The sequence below is a fragment of the Stegodyphus dumicola genome, chromosome 10 (genome assembly GCF_044657685.1).
Source record: "Stegodyphus dumicola isolate Sdum_Otavi_A_Nest chromosome 10, ASM4465768v1".
Lineage (NCBI taxonomy): Eukaryota > Metazoa > Arthropoda > Arachnida > Araneae > Eresidae > Stegodyphus > Stegodyphus dumicola.
The window spans coordinates 106,987,411-107,011,963 of record NC_140777.1 but is presented as its reverse complement, the minus strand read 5'-3'; the positions used below and the strand labels follow the sequence as shown (position 1 = coordinate 107,011,963).

General features: G+C 31.3%; 1 protein-coding gene across 2 annotated transcripts in view; it reads right to left on the bottom strand.

Moving 5' to 3' along the window:
- The window catches only part of Etl1 (SWI/SNF-related, matrix-associated actin-dependent regulator of chromatin, subfamily a, containing DEAD/H box 1), a 135,399-nt gene that overhangs the window by 85,647 nt on the left and 25,199 nt on the right, over nucleotides 1-24,553 (bottom strand). For both annotated transcript variants that reach the window (XM_085825367.1, XM_085825368.1), the window contains exons 4-5: nucleotides 17,113-17,737; nucleotides 7,467-8,672 (exon numbers count right to left, since the gene is read on the bottom strand). In XM_085825367.1, the coding sequence (XP_085681493.1) occupies nucleotides 7,467-8,672; nucleotides 17,113-17,737 (1,831 nt within the window). The remainder of the gene's footprint in view (nucleotides 1-7,466; nucleotides 8,673-17,112; nucleotides 17,738-24,553) is intronic.

Sequence of the window (24,553 nt, the reverse complement as noted above, 5' to 3'; positions counted from 1 at the left end):
AATGGATGATGACACAACAGATGTTTCGGAACACACTCAGATGGTCCTTGTTCTACAGTATGTATTAAATGGGAAAATATTTGAGCATTTGTGGGATTCTTTATTCCAGAAAATCAAACTGCAGATGGCATATCAAAATGTATTTTAGAATAATTGGACATAATCCTTGAACGAAATGAAGAAAAATTGATAGCTCAGACATTTGATGGTGCAAATGTCATGAAAGGCAAAAAAGCAGGAGTTCAAGCAAAAATAAAAGCAGTTGATACTAATGCACATTTCACTCAACTTAATTAAATAATGAGAAATGCAGCAAGTATTTCACGTAACACAAAAATATTTTTTTCTGAAATTCTGGCTATTCCAACATTTTTCTCAAGATCACTGCAATGTGTCCATTCTAAAGAAGCATATAGACGTTAGCATTCCAAGTCCTTCCTCCACAAGGCGGAACGCCAACATACAGACAATAAACAGAGTTCATGAAAATTTTCAACCCTTAAAAAATTGCCTTACTGAAATTCAGTCAACATCAAACGTATTGCAGAAGCAACAGGAATTTTAAAATATCTAAATAATGATAATTTAAAGTTTTGGTTAGAGCTTTTTTATCAAATTATGCCTCATGTTGAAATAATACAGGGTTCGTACACATTTCTACACACAGAAATTAAGTACTTTTAAGGACTTTTAAAGACCATTAATGAAAAAATTAAGGACCTATGAGCATATGGGAACTGAATAAATTCAACTAAAAATTTTATTCTATGCCTGAATTTCACTTTTCTAATACCATCCTAAAAATAAAATAGATCCATAAGTAGTATGCATTATTGCCAAATGTAAATTAATTAACATAATTATTAATAAGTTTGAGAATAAAATAAACTTCATGCAGTTTATCAAGTAGCATTAAATATTTTACAAGTAGCATTTATAATAGGTTGGACATATTTGAAAGAAAACAAGTGACGTTTACGTTTTACTAATAGTTAGCTTTATTTTGATTTTTTTATGTCTTATTTTGTCACGTAATTGGTCAGTCTAAAGCAGAGGTTCTCAACCAGTGGTACGCAAGAAAAAATAGGTGGTACACAAAGAAGCAAAGTATTTTTAACTATTTATTTCAAAAATTAGAACCCCGACATTCTGATTGAGTTTTTTCTCTAACACTCGTAAATTGATGCGATCTGAGCTTTGTTCACGAGTGGTGGTGGTAGTAGTACATGTTATTTATGACACTGATTCTTAAACGATATTAGAATAATTACACATTAAAAGCTACAAAACATTTATGTTTTGTAACAACAACACTCAACAAAATATTTATCAGTCATTTTAATTTGAAGCCTTCCCAAACATTTTGGCTAGTTTATACCGATTTCCTTTCTTTAAGCATATTTTCTAACAATAATTAGAGATTTGTCTCAATATGCAAACCAATGCTCTCGCTAGTTTCTGCGTGCTTTATCTCCTAATTTGTCAACCTCTCTACAATGTACCTATGAGGGTTTACTTGATCTGGTAAAAGTTAAATAGTCCAAAACCCCCGATAGACGTGAAGCAAATTATCACTATGTCTGAAAGTAACTACAATATCGGACAAAGGTTTAAATAAGCCTTTTATTTGAAAAGAACTTAAAACAAACATAAACGCATGTTCTGATGCTAACAAAGTCAATTATATATCACGGTGACATAATTAAACAAGAACAGTCAAATTCAAACTAAAAAGTTGGACTAGTGGTAAAAAATTATACAATTTAATTTTAGTTTAATCTGGCTCAGTAACTCTATCATATGAGGAAACAGAAATGGAAAATTATAGTAAAGGCTGAAATCATAAACAATTGCGTAATTTACATAATAATAACTGCACATATCTTTGAAGAATAATTTTCTTTATGCATTCAGTTTCTTTCTTCAGCATGTTTCTTTTTCATTTTAGAATTTTTGGATTTAATTAAGGATTTCTGTTTTTCTAAAATCACTAAATGGATTGAGAATGTATAGAAAAAGTGAATAACTTCTTTACTAATATGGAATTCAGAAGAAATATGAAATATATATATGGTAAAGGCCAGTTACAGAGCTGATGTGGCAGAATTTTTAGAATTTAGTGACACACTAAACAACAAAATCTAGAAATGACAAAACTTTTAGAATTTAGACAGCCATTGGAAGCAGAATTTAGAAAGGCCCTATGCAGTCGAATTTAGGATCCACAGAGATTGCATCAAATGGGAAAATGTGTATGATGCATTAAAACATATTAGATGGATCTTTTAAATTGTAAGTTTTCAATTTTTTTTAATTAATAAAAAAAATCCCTTTCTATAATGCCTGCCCAAGGGATACAATTCGAAGCATTTTTGATATTTTCCATGCTTGTATCTAGTGAAAAGTAGAGAAAATAAAGGGAAGATGAACATGTTAAGAAAAAGATTCAAGTATCAAGAATAAAACACTCAAATAATATTTATGTCTTCATTGTTCTTCCAGACGTTCTCCAAAAAGTAAGAAATTCATTGCAAACATTCTGTAAAATACATCCATTACGCGTTAATACCATGGAGACATTTTTCACTTTGTCACATATTTCTCGAATCTTCTACAATCGTGGATCTATAAATCTTGCTTTCAAATCCTTCTAAATTTTCCAAGTTGCAATGTCAAAAATACTAAAGAAAAATTATCGCAACCAATTCTGTAACAGCAAAAAGCCAGAAATATTTTGCAAAAAAAAGAAGGGAAAAGTGTAAAATTACTTTTATAGATGAAACTGATCCATATTCTGAGAATTTCTAATATTCCGAGACAATTACATAGGAAAAACGCTTACTATGAAAAAATTAAAAAGAAGATGTTTTTAATTAATTACACAGAATTTTGCTTTTGCTAAGAGTTGTTTCGTAAATTGTGCTTTATAGCATTATACCTTGTTTATTTTTCAGGTTCAAAATATTGTATAAGTTGCCAAAATAAAACTTTATAATATGACAGCAGAAAATAAAAATGTTTTATTTTAATGTTATTTATCAAAGTTATGATGTTTTTGCAAAAAAAAATCGTCGAAAATTCTGATATCAGAATTAAAATTTTTTTATAGAAACTGGTCTTAAAATCACCAAAATGTTGACAAGTCGCCAAATTTAGAACCATTTAATAAAATAATTCACATTCCCAAAAGTGAAAATTGTTTAAGAGCTTCTTATTACAATAAATGAATTTCGAAATGCTTATGTTTCACTTCTTGCTTAGAAACTCGAGTATCTCGTCATTTATATTAAAAATAGAAACAAATTATAACCGCATGAACCCATTCAAAAGATAACCATATACGTCATTGAATTGCCAAAAATATTCCTTCTATATGCTAATTCACACTCAAAATGGCAGTCATAAAAACAGACAGAAATTTCGGATGATTAAAATTAAAGACCTTCTACTGATTTTGGCCAAAATTAAGGACTTTTAAGGACCAAAAGTCGATTCCAAAAAATTTAAGGACTCTTAAGGACCATACGAACCCTGTAATATACAACCAAATGCAATCCAGAAAAATTAGTGTGTTTAAAGTTAAAGAATATATAACAAATTTCAAAACTGCTATTTTAGAATTAAGAAACGCAAAGTTCTGTGAGAATTCTTCAAAGACACTGATGGCAGAAACTAAGGAAATATGTGACTTTACATGTATGTACATAATGGACAGATATTTTCCCACTTAACACTTAGCTGCTGCTATATTGTTCAACAAGAAATGCTTTGCTAGTTTTAGTTATATCTTACAGAAGAAATAGTGCTGACCATTGAAGTGTATCCAATGATTGACAAAGAAAAGCTTGAAAGTGAACTAAAAGTATTCTATGGTAGGTCTGATATTCATTAATACTGCAAATTAATTGAGCTACTGAAATTTATCTTGGAAAATAATCTAGATGATGTTAATGAAATTACGGAACTGATAAAAATTCTCTTGAAAGTTCTCCTGACTACATCACAGGCAGAACACTGCTTTTCAACATTGAAAAGAATGAAAACTTTTCTAAGCACTATGAATTCGGAAAGACTAAATGCGCTTGCAGTGCTTTCAATAGAGAAAAATTTCCTCAGTTGACATCCAGAGATCAAGGAGAAAATTATTACAACTAAAACAAGAAGAACGGATTTCATATTTAAATGAATAGATAAAAGATTGAACTGCAAAAATTTAGGTTAAAGTAATTAAGAAATGTTTCATTTTGTTCTTGTAAGATTTTATGAAGTTTTAAAATAAATTTTCTTTTTATACATGTTTGTTTCGATTTATAAAATTTTAAAACAAAGGTTAAAATTTGTTGGAACAGCACCAGCACTATTTTTAGCTACGGTGCCACCACTGCTACTGTACTTAGAATAAGGAAAATAATTTTTGTGCTACTGCTGTCACAACAAACATCAACAATTAATGTTCAATTACTGAAAGGTGTAACTCTGAAAATCAACACAGTGTTGCAAACTTGCCACAAATATCAATGGAGGACACCACTTAACAACTTGTTTAATTTCAGTTTAAATAAAAAGAAACCTACTTGGCAGGATATTTAATTTTTTTTTTTAATATTTAGTAATAAATTTCACAAATATAAGCCTACCTGTTTTTTTAAAAAAATTGCTTTTAATTATATGTTTTATCATTTTAGATGGGCTTATGAGACATCCTGCTTTATTAGCACTGCCCCAGTTTGAAGGTATGGTCCTGCTACCCAGGTCAGTTTGCCATTTTGGAACAGTAATTTGTTAAAAATTAAAATCTGTCATATATGCAAACAGGTTTTACACATTTTAGAAGGATTTCAGGGCAGTTTAATAATGTTTAAAATATAAAGAGTATTTTTTTAATGCTCAATCCAATAGCCTTTTTCCTGGATTATAAGTCTGCATTGTGATTTCCATGATAGAAAAAAAAGTGCCTTTTATAAAATTTCCAGGCATATTGGTTTCTATTCTTCTCCCACTCCTTTCCATAATCCATCTATTGCGGTAGGTTTGCACTTAGAAATCTTTTCAGGAGACCAAAGCCACAACAGTCCATAGGTGAAACGTCGGAGGACTTTGCAGGAATACATCGAAAAGGTATAACACATCATTGAGTAAGTCCCGGGATTAACCAACAGATGGCATAGTAATATCAACTTGACTTTGTTGTTCTAAAGAACTAACTTTCAAATGACACGTGTCTGAATTTCATGGCTTTCGGACCGGAAACAGCGAAGCTACTGTGGTGAAAGTGACACTACTGGTGCATTTGTGGACAAAATGGAGAAAAACGAATTTTGAGTATTGATTAAACATTGCTATTTAAGGATCAAAAACAACCATTTGCCATTCGTATGCTGATTTCAAGCGCGATCACACGGCTATAAATGATGCGGCGTGCTCGGATAAGCCAAATACAGTAGTCACTCCGGAAAATGTGAAATAAGTGTTGAAAATCGTGATGAATGACTGCAAAGTGAAAGTTTGCAAGATTGCCGAGATGGTAAACATATCAACTGGATTTGCATGTGCTCACAATGGAACAAAAGCAACAGCGAGTCGACGATTCACAGAGCTGTTTGTCACTGCGTCGGTATGTGAAAATGAACGAAACATGGATGCATTATTTCACTCCGGAGTCAGTACCTGTTATTGGTGGGTCTGAAGGATGAAATCGCAAAAAAAAAAAGACCGCACATGAAGGAAAAAATCATCTTCCATCAGGACAATGCAAATACTGTTACATTGAGCAAGTTGGACTTCACTCTGCTTCCCCACCCACCATACTCCCCAGATTTAGCCCCCCAGCGACTTCTGGCTGTTTGCTGATCTCAAAAAGATGTTCCATGGTAAAAGATTTGGCTCGAATGAGGAAGTCATCGCTGCCACTAAAGCTTATTTTGTGGACAAGGACAAATCGTTTTACAAGCATGGTATCAAATAGTTAGAAAAGCGTTGGAATGATTGCATAGCTATTGATGGTGATTATGTACATGAATAAACGTGAATTTTGCGAAATGGATGTTGTTTTCTTAGTTAGTCCCGGGACTTACTAATTGATGTGTTATATGCATTACCAGTATCAGTCACCATTTTGTCAAGAAATGTAGTGCTATTTTTCGAAGTATAATTTGTTGCTCTGCCTCAAAGAAGTTTCACTTTTTGAAAGATGTTGAAATAAAGAAATGGAATTTCTTCTGTAAATATTGTAAACACCAAGTTGATTTTTATTTTCGCACTCTACTTATTTTTAAGTTCCCACTGTAAGACAGTCCTGTGACAATCATAAACTCCTCACTTTCTCTGCATTGACACAACCAGATCTGTAATTTTCTATTCGTCACTTTTGATAATAAATAGGCCTTCCCCCCCCCACCGCAGTTATTTTTATAAGCCCATGCTTCATCAAGGGTCACAATGTATTTCCATTTCCTGCTAAACAATTTTTATACAAGATACTAAATATTGTTTTGCGTTAAGCCATACATATGTCTTGGCAAAAGCTGGTGAACATTATGTTATTTAGCTTTTTTAAGTTATAAATCTTAGTTTATTTTATTTACTATAGCTACAAATACTGTACTGGTAAATTAATTGCCTTGTAACATTTTTATTTCCATATATTATAGTTTTCCTTTTTTTACTGGCTTTGGATTAACCATGATTTTGAGTTAACCGTACATATCCTCTCCTATATTATCCCTATAAATCGAGAGTTCACTGTAATTAATTAGGAACAAGATTTTTTTTTCTTCTTTAATTGTGAAGCACTAAAAATAACTGTTTATAACAGATAATAATTATCAGCCATCTAGAAACTAAACCCATTTATGGACTTTTCAACAATAACAACTTGGAATGTATACTGCTGAAGCTAAAATTATGCATATTTACTTAAATTAGGCACTATAAAGTGCTAATTATCTGAACTGTTTTATCCAGACCTAGTGAGTTGCAAAGCAACTTATATATCAACTTTCTTGCCAAGTAACCTAAGTTTAATGCACAATTATTTCTTTCAATAGCCATCCCCTTTCTCACTGCATACACATTATACAATACATTCTGTATACTAATGGGCCTATCTTTTTATATGTTGATGAAATATTTTCCCTTTGAACACATAAGGGGGTAATACAAACTATTTTTAATGAGCAGTAATTATGTCCCCCCCCTATTTCAGTTAAAATAAAATAAAACTTTTTGAAATGAAAGTCTATTTTCAGAATATTCTTAAGTAGTCATGTTTTATCTAATATTCCTTGTTAGTTAGAAATTAATAATTAGTAATGTTTAATGTCAAATGATAGGACTTATTTACAATCACATATTAAAACCAAATTACTTAATTCCAAGGAAAAAGATTTACAAACTAAAATATATTGAAAGAAGTACATATAAAAATTATTTCCTTCTAATTATCAAAAATAAACTGCAATACTTACTAAATCAGACCATCCACTGAAAGGACGGCAATTAATTATGGCCTCGGCTTTCTTTTTACTGCACCCAGGGATAGTACCTAGTTCATCAGCAGAAGATTCTTGAAAAAATTTTAGCACAGCACTATGAGCTGAAGTGAGATTTTCTTCACACTCACTATCTTCACTATCATAAATATCTTCATTTCCATAATCTTCATCATCTTCTTCTTCAGAGTCATACTTTTTGCGTTTACTTTTAGTATTCTTTGGTTTTGAAGCATTTTGCTGTGAACTAGCAGATTCACCTGTATTATGGCTAACAGATGCTTTCTTTTCTGAACCTACATGAGTAATACTTACTGTTTTACTGATGACAGGCATAATGCTCACCGATTTATTAACAGAAATATTTGTCACTTGATTCACTGTAACAGAATCACTTGTTTTAATGCCTACAGAATTCTCTGTTGGCTTTATAGTAACTGAGCTGTTCAAAGATTTGATTCGAACCAAATGTGCAGATTTAGAATTTGAATTGGCAACAGATTTGAAGGATGGAATGTTAGAGCTCTCAGCTTGTCGTTTCATTTCTGCCACATTATCAATATTTTTCGTCCCATTTACAGATGGCTCAGATAATTTACTTTCAGTTTGATTTGCTGATGAGTTGCCAGCTCCAATCTGAGTAATCACAAGTCCCTTGGGCAGATTTGGAATAGCATTAGATACAGATACATTTTTTGCAGGTTGTTCATCACTTTTTGCAGCTGAATTTGGTACAGGTTTTATGGTTAATGATTGCGGGACTGTTAGAGCTGTCTTTTTTTGTAAGTCATTTGTATTAGATACACTATTTGATGCTACAGCTGATGAATATGGTGCAGTGCTCGACACATTACTTTTTGAATCAGAAGAATGATCATTGCTATCACTTCCACTACTAGATGTCAATATATGTCTTTTTTTTTCTTTTTTTTTCTTTGGAGGTACTACAATATTTTCCTCATCACTGCTATCTAAAACTATTTCTTCAGTGACATTAGTTGGTTTCTGTGAAGTTCCTGAATTGACTTGTGCACTTTCTGAAACTCCCTGACAGTCAGCAGCCTGATATGGACTTACTTGAGAGAAAGATCTCTTTCTAGTAGTTCTTGGGGGTTTTGTTCGAGATACTTCAATTGCTTTCTTGAGGTCCCAATTACACTTCACCAAAATATCTTGTGCTTCCTATACAGTAAAAGTGATACAAATGAAGACTGATCATAAATTTATATGAACAATTTAATACAATATGACATAAAAAAGATAAATTTCTTAAACTATTTAGGAATTTTATATATTACCTATGAGGCAATTTATATATAAAAGCTATATTTTTAACATTTAAAATGTCATGACATAAAACACTTAAAAACTAAATAACCCATGAAAATTCTAATTATGATTCAGTACAAAATCTAAAATCCAGATTGATCTAATATTCATGCCTTCCAGCAATTTCTTTTAAGCAAATTTTTGTGAAAAACAGAAGGAATGAGATTCCTAGAGCAGCAAATACTTAACCTTTTAACTGTCATGCCCGAGATTCACTGGTGTTCGAAAATGTCCCGGCCGAGTATTTCTTGGGGTAAATTTTTTTTTTTTTTTTTTTTTTTTTTTTTTTTTTTTTTTTTTTTTTTTTTGAGTGCATCGTATTGTCATACCCGATTATATATCGGGAGATGTTTATTTTGGCTACATTTGGTTTTTCCAATAAAAAAATTTGACAATTTGTGTACCCAAATCATCAAAATAACTTGACAGTTAAAGGGTTAATGCTTGTAAAATACAATTTTTTTTATAATAAAGCATCTGGAGGGTACTCATTCCTAATTTACTTACATTTTACATTAATAAATACATACATTTATAAATTAAATAATATACATTTTATATTACTTAAAAAAAAAAGTTACTATTCTGTTTTGAGGACCATAAAAAAATTGCAGCGAAAATGTATGCGCAAAAGCACTAAATCTAGCAAATGCGCACATTTAACAGCGCGCCATATCTAGCGTACACGCTGATTTCAGATCGCGTAAGTTTATATAGTTCTATATTTCTTAAGACGCCATTGAAATACTAGTTTAATTTTTAAATCCTTTTTTGATATCCTATGAATTTAACAATTTGGGAATTGCCCATGACGAAAAGTCTGCAATAGAATTTTGGGTAAAGTGCAGAATCACCCACTGCTTCAAGCGTTTTTAAGAATTGCACATACTCGGTATCCATGTACACATCGACCTATTTTCACTGCTTGACGCGTTTTTAAGAATTGCACATACTCGGCATCCATGTACACATCGATCTATTTCACAAAAAAAATTACCAGAATTGCACAAAAATGGCACTTTGCACCCCCTTGACTTTATCTATGTACACATCGACCTAGTTTCACTTAAAAAGTAAAAGAAAATTGACAAAAATCTAATTGTTTTTTTTACCCTTGTAAAAAGCGGCAAACAACTAAGTGGGTGATTCTGCACTTTACCGAGAATTTTTTCAAAGAACAGGCATCATTCATTATAGAAAAATATGTTTGAACAACCAACGAGATGAAACTATGCTTTAGCAATAACTCGGTAGCGAAATAGTGATGCAGGCATCCATTCAGTTATGTTTAGCAATTTTTATATAAATTATAAAAATGATCTGAAATAGTTATTTACTGTTATGCTTCCATTCAGTCATGTTTAGCCTTTTTATATAAATTATAATAATAAAAAAGTATTATATGAAATTAAACTTTCATCTAAATAAAAACATCAATCTTAAACAGTTATTTACTATTATACTTCCTTTCTTGCGTTAGGGTTGCCGCAAGAAAGCATTATTTTTGGCAGAACTGGCATCAACAATATTTTGGGGATTTTTTACGGCCCTCAAAACCGAATAGTACCAAAAAAACTCCACAAACTGGGAGAAGCGATTAAGTGGTCACAGGCATGATAAAACAATTCCTTAGCAAAACTTATCCCTGAGTAAAAAAAAAAATATTTTTTTGCATTGCAGTAACACTTAAATGTTGAACTCCATATTCAATCAGTAACACTTAATAGTGAGGTAGAATGTAATGAGATGGGAAGAGTCAGGTCAGAAGAATGATCACATGACATGCAGAAAGTAAAATGAGCAAGCAAGTTTAATCATTGCTGAAGAATACCAGTTTAGTTAATATGACTTACTGAAGTTAAGAGAGCAAGGGGAGAATTCTTTTCAGACATCATATAAATTTAAAAATAATCCTAAACAGAAAAGGGAAGGGGGTAAAGTACATTGTTAAGAGAAGAAGAATATTACGGCAGAAATTTAAAGCAGGGGGAAAATTGCTGTTATTAGTTTAATGGCTTAAAATACCTTAATTCAGCAAAATTAAATTTGTTGAGGATGTTATTACATGCATGCATATATTTATTTAAACATTAATGACATCATTATTAAGTTCACAGCATCCAAAAATGTTTCCCAAGTTCTTGTAGGGAATGGAATTTGTCTCTAAAACAAAAATGAAATGAGCGTAACCATTTTATATTGGAAGAAGAAATGCACAGCGTTAAGAACTGTAGTTCCATCCCTCAAGGGATACAGTAATAAAAATTAAAATATCAGAATTCTGAAAGTGTTACAAAGATGTGGCTTGGAATAAATGTCATTAAAGTTTTGCGCACATGAAAAGCTTCAAAGAATTTCAGTTCACCACCTGAAGCAAATTTTGAAAAATTTTCACAGAACAAAAGTCAAAATTATGATTATGTGCTCAACTAGATCACCTAACAAAGATTTGTTTCTCTTTTTTGAACTTATGATTAACATTCTTTCAAGTCAAATTTTATCATTGTTTTAGTAAGCTAATACATATATCAAACCATATTGGGCATATAAATTAAGAATTAAAATCGGTGATGGGAATTTTAGGAACTGAACTGCTAGAGTGCCACATGGAAATTGTACCTGACAAGTAAACCTTCTCTCCTTTGATGCCAGTTTGACAAAGAAACCCATATAATTTCTGATGTCACAAGTAGAAAAACTGTGAAATCTTAGGGTCAGATGGGAAAAATATTTAGGAGATATGGGACTCACAAAGTGTCAGTAAAGTGATGGAAACATGACACCAAAAGTTGCTAAAATGCTCGTTTCATGTATTTATATGAACTAATAATACGGTAAGTAGGTGGAGATACCATACCACACCATATTGGGCATATAAATTAAGAATTTAAATCGGTGATGGGAATTTTAGAAACTGAACTGGTAGAGTGCTACATGGAAATTGTACCTGACAAGTAAACCTTCTCTCCTTTGATACCAGTTTGCCGGAAATCCATATAATTTCTGATGTCACAAGTAGAAAAACTGTGAAATCTTAGGGCCAGAGGGGAAAAGTATTTAGGAGATATGGGACCCACAAAGTATCAGTAAAATGTTGGAAACATGACACCAAAAGTTGGTAAAATGCTCGTTTCATATATTTATATGAACTAATAATACGGTAAGTAGGTGGAGATCTCAATATAAAAGAAGAAATAACTCGCTGAAAAGAAACAATATATGTTTAGATGTTGAAAATGTGACTTGTTATTGACTTCAAACAAAATCTGTTACAAGAGACAATCAGTGTGCAATTCCTCAAATAAAGAGCGAGACGGGCAGAAAGACAGTTCGCAATGGGCACATTTTACAAAAGCGATAGCCTCACACTTTACACACTCATTATTTGTCAGTGAATCGAAGCAGTTATCCATTGGCGCAATCCACATTCCAGGTTTGTCATTCAAGTATCTGCCCTTATAAAAAGCATACTTAATCAAGTTCTTGAGGAGCGCTGAACTGATATAGTGAAAAGGATTGCTGGGCCAGAAAACTATCGCGTTGCCAAATGTGCTCCGTGCCTCGATAATGATTGTGTCTGTTTCGTAACGAAAAAGATTTTTAGTGTCTGAAGAAATGAATATTCAGAGGGTAGATCTTTCCCATACATCCTTCAGGTACCAGAACTTTTTGAAGAACTTTGCCATTAGGTACTTCGGAAGCAGACAATGCATGAACATACAAGAAATAGAGACATCATTATGAAAGTACATCCATCTATACACACTTTTTTGATAATTTTTGTGTCCTGTAGCTCCTAAATGCATACTTGCCAATCTATGACACTCAAAAATCCGGAAATTTTTTTAAATCAGATTTTTCACAATGTTAAAAAGACTTTTTAAATGATAAAAATATAGTTTCTAATAATGAATTAACTTTAAATAGTTACTAATTCTTAAATGCAAGCAACACAAAAATACCTCACACATAAAACATTTTTATTACTTGCATTGTTTAAGAAAAGAAAAAAAAAAACCACTTTAATCAGTTTTTGTATAAATGTTATGAACAGTGGCAGATTTTGCTTTTGTTAAAAAAGAAACTTCATAATTTTGTTGATAGCAATTGCCACGTAGGCCTGCTTTCGCTAAGAAAAGTTTTTCTAATGTGTCATCACTAATATTAGATCTAAATTAATTCCTCGTTTTTGCAACAACACTAAAAATCCTCTCACACTCTGCATTACTATGGGGAACTGTCAAGACGGCCAACATAATTCTAGACAGTTCACTATATTTTAAAATTCCATCAGCACCTTTCAGTTTTAATTAAACTCCACTGGGTGTCAATCCTAGCTGATTTTATAACTTCATCCAAGTTTTCTAATTGTAAACTGCCGAATTGCGATTGCAATATTATCAGTGACAACATCAATATCATCATCTTTCATGACTAAATGAAGTAACAAAGGAAATCTGTTCAAAATGTACCTTATAGCAGAAAAAGATGCATTTGCTAGAGCAGAAACATCAGCAACTTTAGCACGCAAAATCACTTCATCGTTGACTAGAAATTTATGTAATATGTAATCACATACTCGACAGAAGTAACTTCTAACACGAAGATAAAACTTATTTTTGTCTTTTTCTGAAAGTTCTTCCTTGTACTTTTGTAGTTGCAGTCCTATTACCAAATCTCCATCTTTTTTCTGACTTTCTATTTCACCATAAATCACATCATATATAGAATTACAAGACAAAACACAGACTGGTTTTACAAACTTTGATAAAATGTCTTTAAACAGATCATAAATCATTGATTGCAAAACATGAATTAATGGAATTCTGCTTTGTAGAACTGTGTTAAGAACATCAAATGATGGCAAAATGAATTGTAAAAAAAAAGCAAAAAGCTTTATTAAAGTCCGAAGAAAAAACATAAATATTCGTTCTTCACAAGATAAACTTACAGTAATCAGAAAATGTTTCATGTGTTGAGCATTTTTTTTTTAATTTTGAAATAAATTTGTATCAGCTTTACGCTTATATTTTGCAGTATTATTTTGAGAACTGCCAATTGAATTGCTGAATGGTGCAGAAATTACTTTATTTTTCTCAAACCTATTTTTAATAATGGAAGTAGTAACTACATCTCCATTTTACTTTAGGTATTTTATAACTTTCAATAGAGCCTTTTATCTTAACTCTCGAAGCATTTACTTCTTTAAAAAATGCAAGAAGTGGGTTCCATTGATTGAGGATTCTATATAAGCGTTTCTTTAAAGACCGCCATAGTGTACACACGTTTCAAAATTTTTCTCATTTCAGTATTATATTATGCAGCTGTTGGAACTGTTTCAATTTTTCCTTCCTTTTAGAACTTCTTTCAAGATAATAATAAATATCAACAATGTGTTCGTCCACATTTATTGGTAAAGAAGCTAAATTTAAGAGGTCACAGGTGCACTTCATAATCTGCAAATCTGAACTTTCCTTTCTTAAGATGCCTGCAACACCAGACTTCAAGCCTACCATTACTGGTGCATTATCGGCACCAAGTGCTAAGCAATTATCCAGGGGGACTGCATTTTCTTTTCAAGTTTTAATAATTAGCTGTACTATATTAAAGCCTGTCGAACGTCCTTCTAAAGTGGTGACAGAAAGTAAATCGCACTCAATTTCTGAAGACTCTGGATTTAAAAAAGAAACGACAATTGGATAGTTTTGAATCCGTATTATAGCTTCCATCCGTAGAGAGGCAGAACGGAGCTATTTTAATGCAATCAATAACTGAAGATTTATTTTTCAAAGCCATTTTTTTAACAATTGCACCTGTTTTGGTCCTTGCACTTGAGTATTTCTTAGCGATTTCACCATCGGGAAACATTTTTCTAAATAAAGCTACAGCGTGATCCGATGCATTCAGTCGCAGGTTATGCTCCAGTAAAAAAGCAAAGAACAGACATTCTGCATTGATAACTTTTTGGCCCCTTGTTTCCAAAGAAAAATTTAATTTTTCGTTTTTTTTCAAAACAACTCATGTTATCCTTGTGTTTTTGTATACGCACATGTTTGAGAACATCTGCCCTTCCACCAAGCGAAATCGAAAAATCGCAATGACAGACGGTACACATCGCAAATTTATTACATTTCCTTGAGGAAATAATGGAAGGAAAGTCAACTGTGTACGATTTTTGAAATGTACACGATATTTCACCTTTCTCGCAGATATAACAAAAGATGATAATTTCTAAAACTATTTCCCGAAGGCACGTGTACTCACACAACTCAGGACAAGATGAACGAAATAACTAAAGAACATCTAAATGAGTACAAAGCCTTAAACTTGCTTTGTGCTCATTGGCTATATATGCCAGATGACGCACAGTAGAGCTCGATGCCCATTGGAGAACTGGAGAACGACGTTTCTGGATATGTATATGCTCTCACTCACAAAGCAGAAGTTCTCATCTGATTCACAAAGTTTTGTTTTAGATACAATCAACAGAAAATTCAATTGCTTTCAGACGTCCAAAATCACTTCTTTTTTCTGTTCATATAACGAAGTATTAAGCAAAGTTCCATAAAAATCGTGAAAAATTTTAAGAATAAGAAATATATTGTAAATCGGGTTGGCGGGAGAGCGGTTGAAATTCGGGAGTTTCCTTGGCAACTCTGCAAATGCTTGTCCTTCAGCCCCTAAAACTTCAGTTTTTCTACTTGTGACATAAGCTTTTAAGCCAACTGGTATCAAAGGAGAGGTTTACTTGTTAGAGTGGAAATGTTGCAATTAATTCCAGGCTATTTAATTAAACCGCTTGCTATTACTATTCCATATAGCAGGCTGTATTCCTGCTATTCCAGATAGCCGAGTACTGGCTTAACTGTAGATCTCACAGAGCTGTGAACCACCAATTCCCCCCTTTTTTTTGTTGTTGTTGTTACAATATGTTACTTTTAGGTAAAGTTAATATTTTATATGATATGTTATTACAGTTTCAATCCCTGGATTATTTTATTTCTGGATTCAAGCATTTGAACAAAACAATGAATTTTATTGATAGATGGAAAAATAACCTGAAAGTTGAATTTCCAGTAAATTTTAACAATTATTTAACTGACAGAAGGATGAAATGTAATAACATGGCTATTACTGTTACTTCTAATACAGGAATGTATTTTTTGATGGTGAGATGAAATGTTTTTAAAGTATTTATCAATGGCCATGGGAAACAAATTTTGTCAGTGTCAACTAATTTCAAATAAGTAAGTTCATGAGACAGCAACAGATTCAGAAACAAAAAATTTTGGAAGGCCTATACACATCAAAGTTATTGTTTTTTGTTTAGCAGGATGACATGGTTTTGCATAAGAAAGGAAACAAACAAAGAAAAGTTTATAGTGGCAAGGAGTTAAATTCATTTCAGATAATTAGAATATCAAGAAAAGGAAGGCAGTTAGTAGATTGAATTCCAAACGTGGCTGGATTAACTGAATTCAGAAAAGGTAAAATCTTCAATCATCTTTATACCATCAAAAGTACAAATGAATGTCCCAGATTCACAACAACAAAAAAAAAAAAAAAAAAAAAAAGTTTATAATATTATTTGACCTCAAAATAGTACATGTAGATGGCAGCAGGAGACAGACTGAAGGGATTACCTTAGCCACACATAATCCTTCAGTTTTCAAACAAAAACTCAACAGTTAATTTTTTCACTAAAATTCCCCTACGCAACACTTACTTTGTTTTCCATAATGAAGATTAATTACATTCTATTCATTTATAAGTAATTTCAGAAATCTATTTCATAGAGGAAATAAAAAGCAGATTTCAATGTTTATCTATAACTCAGTTAAAATTGTAATTCTCAACAAATGAATTATAATCAAAACAAAAATATTTATTCATTACTAATTCTGAACTTAATTCTAATGAAAGAATAGCAAAATCTATTCAAACCTAAGATAGATACATTTTCTTTTCTTCATGATTACTAGAAAAATTTTCTTTTCTTAATGATTTCATCAGCAATATTAATAATATTAATTCAAAACAAATTACAGAACCTGAAAGGTTTGTTCAAATAGCACTTATGACAATATAGCATACATAGATTCGATAAAATAAATTATTTCAAGAATTTTGTACATTATAATAAAATAAAATGCTAAATAATATTAAAAAGCTTTATGTTTATATTTTTTAAACTTCTACCATGAAAAGTATTACAAAAGTTTTTTCATTAAAATAACAGTTAGAACATTAAAATTTCAATTGCACTGAAACATTTTGTTAATTAGCTACATACCATAATGTCAGCTCCAGGAAATGCATCCAGCAATTTTCTAAGATTCTGTTCTTTCTCACAAAACACTTCATATTCATCCATAGCACCCCTAGGATGGCTATCTGATAATCGCCTTATATTAGAATTAATGCCTGCATTTAGAAGCTGACTACTGTCTTTTCCTGATATAAGTATTTGATTAGAATTGGTGCAACTGTTCTTTGCCCTACTGTATGTTTTCACAGACGTCTTTGAATCTGCAACAGAGATTCCCGAGATATTCAAAGATGATTGCTTAGTTTTATCTGAAATACACTTCAAAAGCTCATGCAAATATGGACGTTTCACTTTCAGCACTTTTTCAGCATTTGACACATCAGAATTTTCAGATACATTTGCAGCCCATTTCTCCGATAAGGCTATATTCCGAGAGCAGATTTCTTTGAGTTTTGTAAATTCTGCAGATGTCAATTTTAATTCCAATAAAGGAGTGTTAGTATTTGAATTTTTAAAAATTGATTTGAATTTTGAATTTAGGCATTGTAGGAGAAAAACAGAGTTTTCAGAAATTTCGTATTTTCTGTAACTAAGTGGACTGTAACTCTGGACACTGCTTGGTGCAGATGATGTTGCAGCTACTGAAGAACTAAAGTAGAAAATACAGATTTTGCATAAAATTTTATATTCAAGGTTTAAATAACTGTATACAGTTTCTTAAACCAATAGTAATATTTCAATTTAAATATATTACAAAAGCAATAAAATTAAAAAATGAATTACACAATATAAGTGTCAAAAACACATAAAAATAAACAAATTTATTTATCTTACATTATAAAGATAATGACAATACTTTAGCATAAGAATCATATCAATTTGACATATTTGTTAGAAATTAAACAGCTTCCTATGAATGAAATAAGCTGCTAAGCAGCAAACGAAAATATTGAACACTTGCATGGTGAAGAGAGGGATTATTTTTACTAATATTAGAACTACTTTCTTCTAAAGATCACTTTTTCTAAGACTTTTTATACTTGTAACCAGATGTGAATTAAAATCGGTGTTATATCATTTCCCTTTTATCTCTCAACCTCAATTTCCTGCAGATAAACAACTGTTACCATAATCATCAGTCAGCCTATCTCTAGCCCATAAAAACAGAATAATCAGAATTTTATCCTTGTCATCATACAGCCAACCCCTATCTTACGAAAATAACATTCAGGCTAAATTAATTACAGTTCAAATATTTCATGACCCAGTGATTCCCCATTCTGTTTTTGAATGAAAGTAAGGAATTTATAAAACATGTTTTAATTTATATGTCTATGAATAAAAGTAACTATAACCTAATATATGTTTTTACGTGTCTCCTCCTAATTCATTCATTTACTCATTGGTACTTACATATTAATAAAACCAGATTAGTAGAAGTTGCCAAATTTTCAGAATGTACAGTACTCTGGTGATCATGCTCATAACAATCCTTCAGTTAAACAATTTTTGTATGCATTCTTTTTTGTTGCATTCCAATTCTAATGGTTTTTATAAGCAAATCATATTTTTTGTCTTAACTTAGTTTTAAAATAAGAGCTTGCAGAATTTGCCAGCAATACAAGAAACTGTGGAAACTTATAGCAGGAATACAGAATTTTGCTGAACATTTTCTAATGGGAACAACAAAGAAATGCATTTCCTCGTTTATAGCCACTGTTTGCCAGGGTTTGCATGAAGTCAAGTACCTGTAATTCTCTGATTCTTTTTTAAGGGAAAACAGATCACTCTGAACTTCTGGAGAAAAATACTTCAAAAAATTTACAGAAACACTTGTAGAGGAATGTAAATGTTTTATTTTTTAATACATCATGCGATCCTTATTTAATAATTACAATTTATATTTTAAATTGCTAAGGTATGTTTCCTTTTCATACGTTGGTAATTTTTATCAACTACGATAACCATCTAATCTTTCTTTAAAAAAAAAGGCATGAAAACCATCAAACTGCACCCAATAAAAAGCTTTGACCATTTCATCATAAAAAATCATAAAAAATCACCATATTACATCAAGGTGGTTACATTAATACGTAAGTACCCATTCATTTGCATAAATTATTGATGCATTTATTTTTACAGATGCTATGCATTTGACTTCTGCCATTAGCCTAAAAATCCACATCTTTTATAAAAGATATTTTCCTTATCTGTATACATGAAAGCTAAACAATGTCCCCCCACCAAAAAAAGGGGGTAATTATGTAGTATGCAATCTATTACTTTTAGTTAGTTATTTAAATGGTACCACTAAAATTGATGGTTCCTTTAATAATTTATTTTTCTTTTCATTTTATCACATCTTTGAATATGAAAGCTACTGAATTCATTTTATGAAGCCATTATTACTGAATTCTGAAGCCACTGAAATTTAATGGAATTAAAAATTTCATGGGTATTAATTTAATGAAGCCATTTACAGTTACATATTCCTATTAATTTGTGCTTATTTCCATATTTAAAAATAACTTTTTGTGGTGCCATCTAAGAAATAAATAACAGCACTTAAGTATTAACTGAGAAGCACTGTTTACGAGGTAATTTGATACAATTAATTTTTCTTTATTTTGGATGGAAAATGTTTGGCAATAGTTTCAAAGGGCTTTTTATCTTGAGCTACAACTTTCCACCACCATGTGAATGCCACTAAATACTAGTTGTCGACTCATACTCCTACTAGTTCCATGTCTTTCAAACATCACCATGCGCTCTTCGATTGACTCAATTTCATTTTGTGCAAACTGGAACACTGGCATTTACTTTTTAATATGTTATAGCCTTGTAAGAAACTAATAGCATCACCTTCATTGTTTGGTAGATTCCACAGACCCATGATAGAAGTTAAAAAAAAAAAAAAAAAAATTAGATACGGCTGATAGCATTAATGGCCATTAAGCATTTAAAGATAAGATAAACTGTCATTTTTAAGATTCGCTTCAAATACAACCAAATGTGATTCAACCAGAGAATCTGCTGCATTTCTCCAATTTGCACACAATTTATGAAACTTGGATGATGTAGAGCATGACATAAAAGCCATAATTGAGAATGATAATTTCCTTTCAGAAATTACTCTACATTTGAAACATCTTGCGAGAACTGTTTACTCCTGGAGATAAAATCTGGGTTAATCTCCATCAGCAAAGGCCCACTACAGGAAATAAGTAAATTCATGCCTAAGCGAGATGATCCCTATGTGATATTAATCCCTTAACCTACGATTTAGATTCGAATATGTTGGGCCGAAATTGTATACAAGCTCGCGCAGCATTCGGAACATTTCCACAACTTCTGTAACATGCTAATCCAGGCAATCGTAAACATGACAAATTATGTAATTTTCAAAGAAAGTATAGGCGAATAATTATTGATGATACATCTGATGACGATCAACTACCAGAATCCTGGCTTTGGAAAGAAATAAGAAATAGTCCAAAAATCTGGGACTATACGATGACTCCTTGTATAAGAGAGGAAGCCTTATGTCAATTAGGAGTCATTTGCAGCCCATTTCTCTGATAAGGCTATATTCCGAGAGCAGATTTCTTTGAGTTTTGTAAATTCTGCAGATGTCAATTTTAATTCCAATAAAGGAGTGTTAGCATTTGAATTTTTAAAAATTGATTTGAATTTTGAATTTAAGCATTGTAGGAGAAAAACAGAGTTTTCAGAAATTTTGTATTTTCTGTAACTAAGTGGACTGTAACTCTGGACACTGCTTGGTGCAGATGATGTTGCAGCTACTGAAGAACTAAAGTAGAAAATACAGATTTTGCATAAAATTTTATATTCAAGGTTTAAATAACTGTATACAGTTTCTTAAACCAAAAGTAATATTGGTAGAAGATAATAAAAGTAGAGGAGAATTTGATATATCAGGGTTGCCACTCAAACAGGAGAATGAAATTCCCTGACTTTTCCAGGTTTTCCAGGTATGTTTCGAGAAAATTCAAGTCTATCCGCGTAATGTACGTTGGCTGTGCTAAGAGGTAAATTAATTATGGTATTACTTGTACTGTGTAGCAAATTCACTTAATTATTCAATAAATCTCAGAGGACATTTATTCTTATTTATTCTTGGTACACTTTGTTTGATAATTTTGTTTACTTTTCCACTTAAGAAACTTAATAAAATTTAAGATATATACATTGGATAACAATTGTACGTTTTATTTAATTATTACTCATGATCATCACCAGTTCAACATGAGGCTAATCCGGTTCTTATAAATCACAACGCAATGCTAAAAGTTAGGTTAGATTTCAGGTAAATTTAATTTGTGTGAGGTGTCTTCTTAAAAGGCACCTTAACACTTGAAAACACAAATATAATTATAATAGGAGTTGTTTTCTCCACTGAAGATTGAGATTAGAATCTTCCCAATCTGGAATAAAATAAGGCTTTTTTTGCAGACATTCTGCAGCTAAATGAAAGAAAATCTATTTAATGATATTTTTTTACTAAATTGAGGTATTTTATATTTATTTCACACTTTAATATTACTTTCTTTAGTTCATGCACTGCACATGCGATTCTCGAGGTTACTGGAAACCAAAAGTTGTGGGAAACTTGATTTGCCTTTCTAAAACACAATCAAATTGGAGCTGTGAAAATTGGCTCTATGCCAGCTGCCCGAATGACACTCACGTGATACACAATTCGCCAAAAAAATGATCTCTTCCGACGTCAGCGCAAAACTCGCCTTTTTTGGCAGGATCGTTGTATGAAATTCCCTGACTTTTCCAGATTTTGACTAAAACACTTAAATTCCCTGACTTTTCTCTGAATTTTTTGGTCAATTTCCGAATTCCCTGCCTTTTTCCGGTTTTCCAGGTAGCGTGGCAACCCTGAGTTCTTTATCTCTTATTAATTACCAACTGGATTCGTGAAACAGCAGCAAATGGATTTATTAAAAGCATTATGTATATATTTTCTTTTTTATAGTTACTACTTTAAGTGGCTGGCCATGCCAGCAGCTCGTTATTAGAAAATTGAAAAATATAAGAAAAATGAGGTTCGAGACTAAAAGCCCTTTGTCAACAACAAAGGAAAAAACATCAAACTTTAGCTTCATGTGGAAAAATTGTTCCAAATATGTATCCATGGAAAAAAACGTAATGTTTCAAACATTACAAAAGTTAGATCTTTAATGTTAAAAGAAGATCCACTAAGTCAAAAGACAGTTGCAAAATCATCAAAATGTTCAGTGTCAACTGTAAACAAAGTGATTAATGCTGATTTTAATCTTTAAAAGGTGAAAAAACATAATGTACATCATCTTTCTCCACAACATATCGCCAAACAAAGCATGCCTCCATAATTCTTTATAAGAAACTTTTACCTGGACACAAATAGAATAATGTTATCAACATAGACGAATCTTGGGTGTACGTAAACGACTGCTACAAAAAGAGATCCATGTATTATCACCAAAGGGGAGAGGAAAAAATCTTAGAACATGGTTCAAGGAATCTAAAGAGTTTTAAGGGATATATGATTGTTGCTGGTTTTTAATTTAAAAAAATAATTATACTGTAAAATAATACTGTAAATTTAAAAAAAAGACAATGGAGAAAAATGTTAAGATCAACTCCACATATTATCAAAAATATTTTTATACCCAATTTTCAAATATGAAATATCTTCTTTTTACACACAGTGTGATCAATCAGTATAACTGCATCAAGACAAAGCAAGCAGCGACACGTCAAAATCTACTGTTTATTTCCTGGAAAAAATGGATCAAGAAATAGGTATCACGGCCATACCCTTCATTTATATCCCTACTAAATCTCCTGATCTATTACCGATGTACTTTTGTGCTTTTGGACTTTTAAAGTGGGTTGTCCAAAAATCGATCTACAGCCTCCTTAGACTTGCCTCCTTAGACTCCTTAGAGAGCAATGGGATAAAATACCTTTTGCTACAAAAGACTCTATTGTCTTGGAAATTACAGGATATAAAGATGGTGAAGAATAAAGGTTATCAGACAGAACATTTAAAACATAAAAATTTTAAATAAAATATTTCTGTAATCACAACAAAAATCAACTAAAAAATGTGAGAACAACTTCTATACATTCAAATTTCTTACAATGTCATGCACCTTTGCATCAATAATTCTTCTTAGAAAAAAAATCAAAATTTTTAAAATAAAAAATTTCAATTATATTAAGCAGTTAACATCAGCACAGATGTGATCCACTTTACAAAATGTTGCTTTAATAAAAGATACATTTAGTATCTCTTTTTGTTACCAAATGAAAGAAATGTGATTTTATTTTTACAAATAAAGTTCATTTCAGTGCTTGTTTTCTATAATGATTGTACAATAGTCTGACTAACTGCAATATAGCACATACAGTAAAAGAAATCTTCAAGTTTTGATTGATTGTTAAGAACTATACGATTGGAAATTAAAATATATCAGTCATAGTACCAAATATATTTTACATAAAAGCCTAATAAATTTCAAGGGCCAATACTACAACTAGGCAGGATTAGAAAATATAGACAAAGTAATTTGATACACATAAATAACATTTAAATAACAGACTATTTTGCTTTGGCTCTCTCCTACACAATAAACTAAATGCATGATTGTCACAGCTGTCACCTTTATGGCTTCCAACATTCTGCATTTTCAGTTTCGGATGCTAGTATTATATTGAACAAATATTATTTCTATTTATATCAAGTATATATTTATCATACCTATATTTCTTTTACTGTTACTTTATGTTTTAACACATAATTTTTGTGTGATGTAGAAATGCTTGAAATTTTTTCCCATAAAAATTAAATGAATAGTACAGTCAAAAGTCTTTAATCCGGACTAGTTGGGACTTCAGCAATTCCGGATTATAGATCATTAGTTTAAATCTGGTAAGATGGCACGAAGAAATTATAGAATTTAAAATATGAAACTGTAATTTATGAAATAAAGAGCAATTATGATCTAAACAATATGAAAATTTACAAAAAAAAAAAAAAAAAAAAAAAAAAAAAAGCTTAATATTTATTTGTTTACTTTATAAAACATTTCTTTCAACGAGCACATGCGTAAAGCATACATTACACATAGTCGTAGAACATAGAAAATTGCAACCAGAAAACTATTTGATGTATATTCATGATATTTATAGTGACGAGGAATTTGATTTAAATCATATCAAAGACGGAGTACATCGAGATGAAATACTACATTTAGTAAAGAATTATAAGCCGAATAAAATAAAAACATCTGCCCTGAAGATAAGGATAGTGCTGAAAGATCAACTTACAGTTCATTGGGCGCCGAGACGTCCCCCCCCCCTTCGCAGAGCAGCGTGAAATTAATAAACAGATTTCGGAATGGTTAGAGAAACAAAGGATATGCCTTTATCCATTTTTTGCAGCAATTCC